Source organism: Achroia grisella, unplaced genomic scaffold (genome assembly GCF_030625045.1).
Source record: "Achroia grisella isolate CSIRO2021 unplaced genomic scaffold, CSIRO_AGI_Agris_v1 utg2547, whole genome shotgun sequence".
Taxonomy (NCBI): Eukaryota; Metazoa; Arthropoda; class Insecta; order Lepidoptera; family Pyralidae; genus Achroia; species Achroia grisella.
Window position 1 is genome coordinate 82,680 of NW_026712744.1, and position 12,228 is coordinate 94,907.

The 12,228-nt window shown below is 28.6% G+C and overlaps 1 protein-coding gene across 1 annotated transcript in view; it reads left to right on the plus strand.

Moving 5' to 3' along the window:
• The window catches only part of LOC131842836 (pyrokinin-1 receptor-like), a 65,862-nt gene extending 64,344 nt beyond the window's left edge, over positions 1-1,518 (plus strand). The window contains exon 6 of the mRNA XM_059191404.1: positions 1,185-1,518. Coding sequence (XP_059047387.1) covers positions 1,185-1,388 — 204 coding nt within the window. The 3' untranslated portion in view covers positions 1,389-1,518. The remainder of the gene's footprint in view (positions 1-1,184) is intronic.
• The last annotated feature ends 10,710 nt before the right edge of the window (positions 1,519-12,228 follow it).

Consider the following 12,228-nt stretch of genomic DNA (forward strand, 5'->3'; position numbering starts at 1 on the left):
TCTAAATTACTCCTGACAAAATTCTATGGAAATATTTTTCCGACGAAATGGAGCGTTGAAATATGATATATAGGTGTTGCTATTATCATATACAGGTAATATAATAATGTTTCACCTAACGTTAACGAATAATGACGTAAGCGTATTGTACCTGTTGCTGAAATGTAATGCATAAGTAATTTCCATGTGGATATCTGTAATGATGTATAGAGATACCTCAATACACAATATTTTATAGAGGGACCCTAAAATCTGCATATTCCTGATTGTGCGTAGTCCTATAGGCTATTTGGAGGGAAGTTTGAATTTATAGCGATAACCGATGCAATTTAGACGCCATCTTGCTCGATGCTGAGTGGCTCGTCGAATATTCGTGCTTCGGATGTCATTTGTTATTTTTTTATAGATCTGAAGATTTATCTTACATGATTCATTGGTTGGAAATGACTAATAACTTGAAAGGAAATACGAGAAATCCGAGCTTCTTAAATAATATATCTTGCGCGCTGAAGTGAGGAAGGGACATAAAATGGAATGAAGTAGCTTTATTGCCTTGTGCACGAATAAGTTATTCCAATGAAATTGTAACTACAATATAACATTATAGAGAAAATATGATATATGATTAATGTTCTTTGTCAACTAGTAATGCATGGTTCTTACTTATTTACTAGTGTATATGCTGTAAGGAATATTATAATAACTTACTAGTTATGACTATGTGTAGGCAGGTACTTAAATCAGATTTATTAAGAAAATTTGTTTGTTGGATTGCGGTGGTTAAATAATTATTATTACATTAAGTAACTACACGATTTTTTTGTATAATAACATGCTTGTGTTGTTTGATTTTTGGAAACTGTTGGAACATTTCCCTATACAATATAACAGAATATCGACAGTATAACGAAATAAAAATAAACCGGTTTCTTAGAATGTAAATAAAATTATATATTTTCATGACTACTATGCTAAATAAACTTTATATATAAAGAACACGAGTAGAGTTTATCAAAGCAATTAATGTGAGCAATCAAGTAACAAGTTTCGATTACGACTACGTGCGTCCTTACTTAAATCTACTATATATAACTTACAAAAGCCTCATGAACTATAGTCATTTCAATGAGTAATAATTAAAAAAAATAAAAATGGTGAATACCTAATAAACATACGTATTGCAGCTCTGCGATGGAGGCGAACACGCGTTAGACGAGAAGTCACCTTGGATGAATCACTGGGGTTGGGTGAGGCAGCGTGACCAGCCCTATTGCTCTCCTCAGAGCATCTCTAATAGCAGTCTACGAGAAGTCGAGGAAGAATTGACTGGAGAAGAACTGGCTACGTATATGTACCAAGTCAACCGTGACATAGGAGGACTTACCTGAGACACGCCGGTCTAAAACTGGTATGAAACACCAGTTTTTGAAATACGCTTATCAATAGTCAGCAGGCCGATGGGAGAGTTTGGTGTTTACTTTTACAAATGTCTGTTACCGGTTTATCACTTAAATACAATTAGACTAAATAATAGAGATTTTTCCTTTTGCATATAAATTAGCATACTACAATATTTAGTCGGGTTTCTGATTTGACTGCGCTTACTTTCAACTAATTGGTAATTTAAATTAATTATTATAAATTCGACATTAAACAAACTTTAATTTCGAACTGTTTCAATTCAGAATCCAGTCAATTGCGTAAACTTTACAAATTATTGCTACATAGCGTTATTATTATTGTTTATTAATTAGTAATTAATTATTACAATTGCATGCTGTGATATTGGCCGTCCGCTTTACTTTTTTTTTCGTCCATTGTTTCCAAAAGTTTAGACAACAACGGCATGTTTAAAACATTAAATGTAATTTAATAATATAAACGCTAAATTTATTCAGTCACTAATATATCTTTATAAATCACGTTAATCAATAAAATATTCTTACATTTATATTATCTAATTGATGTGAAGGTTGTAGAAAAACATAACTTTACACACGAAATTAGCGTTTAGAACTAGTTAATAAACTCAGTTTTTAGGTAAATTCTTACTTACCGTAAATATCCTGAATAGAACTATGCAACTGTTTAGAAAAGATTGTGGTGTTGTTATATATACAATATTGTGTAAATTGGCACTCCGGTTCAATCATACACTACGAATACTAACACGTCTTAACTGTTTTTTTTAAATTATACATGTTTAGAATATGCAAGTTCTTAATTATATATATAATATTAAAATAAAGTACATAATTAATAACATTTTACACGACTCAATTCTAAATATTTGAAACAATATATTACCTACTTTTTATTACGTAAAACTAAGATTTATCTGTACTAAGGTATAATTATGGATGAATTGGAAAATAAATATTTTTCTCGTATAGATATTATAAATATGTAAAAATCATATAATTATTTTATTGTTCTGTTTGATCTGATTTACAAACAAAAATAATGCTACCTGGCACTTATTTGTTAAATTGTGTTGAAATTCTCCGTTATTGGGTCTATATTTGTTTAATTCGTTTATTTGTAATGGACCCTGTCTGTAGTAATATGTATATATATAGTGCTTAGAGAGATTTTGTGAATCATATTATTCTTTCTTGGGTTTAATTCTTTATTACATAGAATTAGACACAAATTCACATTTTAAATTAGCTTATGTAGCTTGTGACTTTTCTTACCTACTTGTCGTCTAGTACTATAATGTGTATGAGATGAGGTACATTTGCGCATTCAGCGTTGCGTGTGCGTACATTAATTTATTATTATCTATTTTCGTAGGTATAGTAGGTATATCATCGACTAACATAATATTTGTGACATAGTCTCTATATATTATTTGGAAAGAAAATATAATACAAGATAAAATACCTTACGTTATATATTTGGTACATTTTTACATACCTTTTAACATATGAATAATTTATTTAACAATATGTCGCAATATTAAAGTAAAAACTTAATTTTTGAAGCTTGATCAAAATCATAGAAATATTATTAAAAATACTCATAATGAAGGTCTATTCATGTAATGTCATATCTACTTTATTAAATACAAATCTAATTATACGATGCAGCAAAAACATCTACTGATTGACTTCATTACGAATGTATAATTTATATTCCATATTTAAAATGTCATGTAAACATTACTTATTCTTTTTATAAATGCATGATTCGATTTTTTATCACATATATCATATCGAAATAGGAAAATACATTCACTTGTACTTACAATTTCAATATATAACTATTGTTAGGTTCGGTAGTCTGGTTAAATCATAAAATCGTCTTTCTTCCGAAAGTTACATATTTGATTATCGCACTATAAAAATAATGTATTAATCATTATTTGTATTGGTCTGGTACTTAAGTATTTCTATCCCTTCTTTAGTATTCATAATAGTAATTTAACTATTATATGTTGATATTATTATATCGTAACGAAGTTAGTACAACATCATAATCGAATAACGTATGTATGCATCGATTATTGCACAATGTTGCTGTATGCGATATATATTTTTAATAATATCAGTACAATATGTTGGAATTCTATTAAAGTTACGATGCGGGGTAGCAACAAAATTACACGTGTATATTAAGTTCCTGTTACACTACAATACTATAATTATTCTGTTCACTTGGCTTTGTCTTTTTGGGTTTGTTAAAAGATATTCAAGCTTATTTAAAACAAACAATTAATTCATCATTTGTTTTAATGAATTATTCATTAGGTATATATCTCCCAGTGTAACGAGCGTACATAATGCGTCAATGTTTCAGACTGCAAGTTTTTTAAGGATTGTTAAATAACATTCACACACTTGAATTTAAAATTTCTTACTGTAGCTGTCAGTACATAAATTAAGATTCGAAGGTAACACCATGATAATTTTTTAGCAATATTATTAAAAGATTGGCTGTTATAAGTTAAGCAAAGAGCTATTTCGATATGTATCTGTTTATGTATATTGTAATTTTATAGATTATTTATTTTATCAGTTAGTAGATGTGATAACGAACAATGTACTGCAAGAATCACACAACCATATATTTTATTCACATCAATGGATAATCTGAATTGAATCAAACGATCTTTTGTTAAAAAATATTATTTCAGATTCATCCAGATAAAACACCAGCGGATAGTGTAAATAATTATTTTGATGACGTTATTTATTTTCTCACAAATATAAATTCCTTAGATGTTATTTCAATAAAAGAATTGATTAGAAAGAAACAAAATGTAAAGATATAGGAAGATTGTTATAATACGTAGTTGAAATAAATATGTATTAATGTATATTTTGTAGAAATCTATTCAGATTTTAACAAAGATATCGCATAAGAAACATGTAATAATTTGAAAAACTTCGAAAATAATCTATCTCGAAAATTTCCGCTTTCCTTTTCTGCTCTATGTAGTACTAGGTAACAAACATCAGGTTACGATAATAAAGGGATGGCATATTTGAGGAAACGCAAAAATAATATAAGGTCTTTCTGATATAACAACAAACGAACTTTTATTAATAAAGGTTAGAAAATTTCAGGAAGTTTATGAATTACGTCACTTTTGTGATTTGTTGAGATAAATGTTATTAGTACAGATCACTAACACGTATTTAGTTATTAATGAGAGTTGAAATCGACTGTCAGCATGTTTGGCATTCTAATTACACCAGAAATTATATTATTTTGAGCTTCTTCTGTCTACAGGTGACAATTAACGTTGTAGTTTTTTATTCGTAAAACAGAATTTTTGGTAAATTGGTGAAAAGCTGTATACATATATATTTATATGTAGGTAGGTGTTTATTATACGTACTTATCATTGGAACATATTATATCACATAGTATGAGTTTTCAATCCGAAAGTCAATTGAAAATTTAATAGAACTCGTAATATGCTTAGAGCATTCAGATCGATATTTTCATTAAACTTCGAGATTGCGATTTTGGAACACGCTGAAACTCATATATGAGGTCGTGTTAGAGGAGAGAGAGGATTGTATCGGATCGATATTGGAGTAAACTTTATTACACTACGAATCGATTGCAAAAATAAATTATTGCAATCGGTTTCGTTTTTTAAATAATCTTACGAAACCCAAAATATTTTTGTATATAGGGAACTTTAAAATTAGTATTTAAAATATACATATTTAATATTATAAGAGTTATCATAAGTTTTCACGTCATGTGTCCTCGGAAGTATTTTAATATGCTTCAATAATAAAACGTAATATACTACTATTAATTTTATTCCTCGGTGCTCTTTCTTGCTTAGCAGCCTTAGGAGTTGAGTTCGAAGAATTAAATATTTTTTATGGATTCTTGGTTTCTTTAATAGATTATATTAAAATGAAATCCATGAAGAGAACGTTCTAATTTGCAAAATAAATACAAACTATTATGTTTACCATATTTGGAGTTCCAATTTGAGTTTCAACTCGGTGTGATAGGTTTTCTTGTTCGTTAGGTGCTTCCATATTTATTTTCCTTCTTGATTGTATGTGAGCCATAAAACTCTGTAAGAAGTCTACACAAATTTGATTTGGTAACGTTGCGATAAACATTTTCTCCTTAGATCTCAGTTTTTTATTTATCAATTTGGAAGACTTGGCGATTTGATATTCTAAATTTTTTATCGACAAAAATGTCATTAAAGTAGGCCATTTTAATTGGGCATTACTATGTGTATATATGTAAATATTTTGTTCTGGAATTACTAGGATAGATACATAACATACTAAGCGACATATGGGCATGTAGTGTTGTGTTCACTATAACATCAACAGTTGACAACGCCTCTGACTACCCCATCTGGGATGACAGTCGTGATGGTAAATATGTTTATGTTTAGGTTCCAATTAAGTGATCTTTGGTAGAAAATAAATTGTATAGAATTTAATGTGGCAGTTTATTTAGACATATTATGCATATATATAAATTGCCATGTAATATAATATTAGTATATAAATTATTATTAAACAGATCATTCACAGTCATTCATAGTTTATGAATTGTAAATAATTTTTTTATACAATAGTGATCTAGTCTGACTTGAAATGTATTTTTTTTACTTATTTTACGTATAACTTTACTTTATCGTCTGAATAGAAATCTATTTATTATTTTAAGCAAATATGGAGTAGGTACATTTTGTAATATTTTCGTGATATTAGCCATCAGTTTGTAGACAATTATCTGTAGTATAATAGATATATAAAACAATTTATTATAGAATCACCAAGCTACCTTCTTGGCCATTATCAGGTTAAGTATTCTTATTATTACAATTTGTATCATTATTTGAAATGTACTTTATTAAAAAGAATACAAATTGGTGCTTAATGTGATTATAGAATACAAACGTAAAATTATACATTCAATGATTGATAATATATTATGAAATTATTGGAAAAATATTGTATCATAAATTGCCTTTTAAAGTTAGCGAATATTTGTGCGTGATGCAATTTTAAGCTAAATGTACATACGGAATTTTATTCTTCATTTACCAATATATTATATACAAAATTTCACAACATGTAGCAGAATTAACATAATTCTAGAAATTGTTTGTTTAGGATCGGCAATTATCTTATTCTTTAATATTAAAAAAAAATACAACAACAAATGTTGTATATTCGTTAATTGGATCAATTTAAAACAAACTCTTCTACAATAAAATGTTATCTGATATTTTCAAATTTATAGTAATTTTTAGTGTATTTAAAAAGACTTGTATCTTTTAATAAATTTATTTCATAAAATCACGTACAACTTGAAAATAATCTATCTGTTCGCTAATTTTAATTAACGTTACGCAATATTTAAGCTAATTTTCAAACTTTCACATTTATAATATTAAAGAGATTAGAAAATTAATTTTGACCATTTATCCAATAATTCTCAGTACAGATTGAAATTTTATGACTTAGCTAATTGCGTCAATTTTGTTATATGTTGTATTGCTACTTAATACAATGGGCATAATCCATTAAATTTACCTAATTTGTCCATCCATATGTGGTGTGGATCTTTAACAAACCAGGAACGTTGAGTATTACGAGTATTATAAAATGGTGTATTTTTATGATGGTATAACATACCTGTCCTATAAGTATCATAGAAAATTAATGTAGATATATCACATTCATTGAATTTTACCTTTATTTGTACCCACCATTTTATTTCATTGAAGTTTTATAAAAAAATCTATATAGTATAGGACAATCAGAGATAAGCGTATATGTAACATTGAGGTATAATACACTATAGAGAGATCCAACTCTTGCCACTATAGCAGTACAATATAATAATATTAATATACTTTATTTATTCACTTGTTAGATATGCGTTTATATTGGTCACGTATATTAATTGAATAAGGTAACTATTTGTTAAAATATTAAAATCTAATTTACAATTTTCTGAATGTATCACACAGAAAATTGTACGTGTTCCATGATAAGGTCTTTTCTTTATTAAAATAAAGCAAACGATCTCAATACCTGGAAATGCTAGATATTTGACAATGATATATGGGGAAACCATCTAATACATGGATATGTAAATTATGAAATAGTAGTACAAGTGTTTCGATTTAGAATGATTATGATTTCTTTGCATAAACCATGTCTTGGAATTTATTTTATTTTGTCATGGATTATAATGACAAGCTACCCTCGCTCTTGTTTATGGTATGGCAGAGCTCGTAGTATGTATTAAGATATTACATAAATAAATAAAGAAATGGGAGCAGATGCAGAGAAATAATTTGTCATATTTATCTCCATGTATTTGAGTGGTTTCTTATAATCATATGCATAAATATTTGTAACACCTTTTTAAACTACAATAATCCGAAAAATGTTACACTTCTCGTATACACTTCTCTGTGTATAGATGTTGTAAAAAAGTAATGATACATTATTATAAGAATGTGTTAAATAAATAAATGTTAAAATAAAATATTTTAAATGTTGAATTTTTATTTGTTCTCCGACCCCCAATAAATCACATATCATAAAACTATATTGACTTATACTTACCAAATAAAATATTATATTGACATGATGTACTCATGTATATTAGAAACTAAACTAATATTAAAAACGAGAAAACGTACACGTCTGTCTGTCTGTTTGTTACCTTTTCTAAGACTAAAATAGATATTGTATAGTCAGAAAAACATACTCATTGAGTAAGAAAAGTAAACAAGACAAGTCAACAGGACAAGATTTCGGTATTGAATTACATCGACATAGTTGGAAACAGAAATGAAACGAAACTACTTATTTTTCGTCAACAAATAAACATAGTTCGCATAGATAAAAAAGAGTCATAGTTTGTTAATATTACTTCCAGAGTTCATGGGTTGACATTGAATTTAATTAGAGAATTATGTCAAAAGATAATTTATTAATTATGGTAGTGGTTTTTATAATATTTTTGATATAATGTCAGATTACCCAACGATGACGGTAAGATGTAGTAGATATCTTACAAATATTATAAACGGAATTTTGTAGGTTTGGATGTATGGATGTGAGTATTCTTTTACGAGAAACTATAAAATGGATTTTAATGAAACTTTACAATAATATAGCTTATATATCAGAATGACAAGTAGGCTATAAAATTCACGAGGGTTAACCGCGAGCGCAGAGCAATATTTTAAAAGAATCTATGATCAACAACACACAATAACCAAAGGACTAGGTCTAAAAAATAACAATATGTGGTGGAAGCCAAAGAAAAAGTAAAGAATAAAACTGAACATTAATCACCAGGCTTTATTAGGTAGGTAATACTTGCTTCTCGAAATATCACCATACTGAGAGAAAGTGTTAATATAGAAGTGTCAACCGTCGATTAATATTGACAATATTAGCTGAAAATTTAAATAGCTGTTTGGGAAATTTTGGTCACTGCTGTTTTTTAAATCGTTGGACTCGTTTTCATGAGCGGGCTCGCGCAACTTCGGTTGCATAACATTTTAGCAACATTTATATCGTAGCACCGCTCCTATTGGTTGTAGCGTGATTATGTAGCATATATAGCTTTCTCAATAAATGGGCTATCCAATACTAAAAGAATTGTCAAAATCGGATCAGTAGTACCAGATATTACCTCGAACATTCAATCTCACTAAGTTTACATCCTTATAATTTTAGTATAGATTTCAAGGAAATCACTTTAGCCCTCTGAAGTGGTTTCTCTGGTAAGCCGTAATCTTGTTTATCATTCTCAGTAATATAAAAAGACACAGTCCTGTGAAAATATTTAAGGACTGACTCATTACTTCGGCGCTGCCCGCATATTATCTGTATATGTTAATCTACGATATTATATATATTAATATAGGAACCAATTTTCGTTCGGATATAATATGATAGCGATTACCAAGAAGAGTAACAATCATTTACTCTCACACACTACTACAACAACAATCATGAACACTATTTAGTTTTATAAAAGTTGTGTACATGTAAAATATACTGTCAAGTTGAGAAAATTATAGCAGAAGCTTAGATAATATAGAAACTATAGTATCTACTGAAATACCGGTGAAGTGTCAATCAAAAGCAGTAAATATCTTTTATAGATAACGCTATTGTCATGAGAGGTTTCGGAAAATTCTTGTATTATTTATCGTCATTTTGGCATACCATCTTTGAGATATGTACATAAAGAATATCCTATAATATACATTACTTTAGTAGGTAGATATACTTCCATTCATTCTCTTATTTCTAAACAGATTTTTCCACATAACTTCCTTTGATGTTATTTTTATATTACTTTTTATGAGTTTGGTTTTCTTTGACATGTTTACACTTATGTTCACAAGTAGAGGGAATAATTTTTTTTTAATAATTATTTCATAAAAGATAAATACATTCGATTTGATTTTAGGTAGCCGTAAAAAAATATTTAGAGGGAGCACTTGTTGATATTCATTAATAGTATTGTGACTAAACAACTATGCCTCGGATATGCATTGGCACGTTCTATATCCATGTTAGAATAAGTGATTGACATGACCCGATAAGCACTCTGGCTTATGCCCATTCATTATATCGCTGTGATCTATTTACATCTTTCAGTCCTACGAATGAAGACAAATAGGTATCTCAAGTCAGCTCGTGACCACGGCTAGTGCAACCTAGTCGAAACGTCGAGAGAGGCAATACCTTTATTTGCCATAAAATTATTCGTGTTAAGACCCGGTTAATAATTTATATAATGTATATTAAACACGAAAGTTTAAATTTAACAATCATAAAATCAGTTAACCATCAGTAAAAATATAGCTCATGAATATAATCTAATGTAGAAGTTATCATCTTCGAAGTTGAAAAAAAAATTGTACGGTACTGGTATTTTTTTAATGGATGATGATGGTGCTCCCTTCTGCGCTAATAGTTTATGCTGGCGAAGCAGTGGAGGACGATGATAATGAGCAGTAAGATGAGCATGAGGTCAAGTCAGTTAGCCCAGTTAGAATTTATCATGATGGTTTCTAGGGGGAACCGTGTAGAGGTCAACCTGACATTACTAGCAATACTGATGACTTGACCATCAATCCACATTACTAAGAATCCCCTTTTCCCCCCTCATTCAATTTTATTATTATGTGTATTATAATTCAGTCAATACATAAATATGTATATATACAGTGATGTATTAATATAATCCAATAGTTATATGGTAGAAAAACGGATGAGCGCAGAAAATTGTATAGTAAAAGTACTTACAAACAATGTATTATATTTTTCTGGTTATGCTAAAACACATATAATATAACGTAGATAATATCACGACGAGGAAGACTTTTTTGTAGTTCTTATACCTATCTTTTCTACATCAAATGTCCAGATTTTTGCTATTGAATAAACAACTTACTTGGACATTTTTGTAACTTCAAATAATTAATTTTAGCAAAGAGCTCGATAACATCAATTAATTCGGTACAGGGACAAATCAATCCTGTAAATATACCGATTGTGTTTATTTACCTTTATATATAGAAGCTAGTGGATAACAAAAAGTATCCAGTTTGCTATATGTAGCTAATCAACTGCCGAAGTTTCGAGAATTGGATTTTCGCACAACTGTTACTTTCTCTCGGGTCGTTAAGCAAGGACTGACTGTAGTCGTTTATCGTTATATATGACACTTAACTATTTGTTTCTTGGACCTTAATATCTTTGGAGCCTAATGTTTTGAATATTAGATACGATTGTTTAATTACGTTTATTTAACTTGTTAATTATTATAAGAATAAATTTCAGACTTTGAATGTGAATCAGAATTTACGACACCAACTTTATTTGATTTTTACAAATGAGACAATAAAACAAAAAAAGATTTCCAATTCTATAAAATTTATGTCGGTAAGTTGTTATTTGTTCCGGGTTCCTAGTTTGGAACCGCTGAGTTTGGAAGCCAATTTGTTAAGGTTTTCTTATAGAAAACTTTTGTAGCAATGGAGTTATAGATAAATATTTTGTGTGGCTTTTAGATGTTACTTTTTTGTGAAATTTATTGCGTTTATAGTTTAAATAAAAAAGTAGTTCAACGATAAACATGTATGTATACTACCATTAATCTTAACATACTTTATATCTACTATTATTATGAAAAATTGATTAATTCTTACTGAAACGGGAAATAACAGTAAATACAATATAAAAGTAAGTCCAAAATAAAAAAGATATTAAACATGATGTCTGGTAATTATTATACAAGATATAATATGTAAATGTATATTTAAGACCTCGTTGCTAATCCGATATTAATTTATAAAATACAACAAAATCTTGAAATTTATACAGACCTACATATTCTATTGTCACCATACCTATATATTTTCAATCTAAATATTTCGTAAAGAGCTTCCTCTTTTCTCAACTCGTCATATGAAAGAGGTATCTAAGATATCAAATGTAGATATTTTAAGTTCATTGTTAAAGAATGAAGATTAAGTATAATTGATAACCACTTGGTTTCCTACATGCGAAGAATTGTCTCAGCTGACCGTTGCACCTTTATTTGGTTGAAGGACAGTAATTTGTTTACTGGTCACGCGAGTCATTTTGCTGGACTTCTGGCCTAACTTTTCCAATTACTGAGGAGACTACTATGGGAAATATCTTATAATAAATGTTTGACACACATTTTGTGGATCTGATTTAG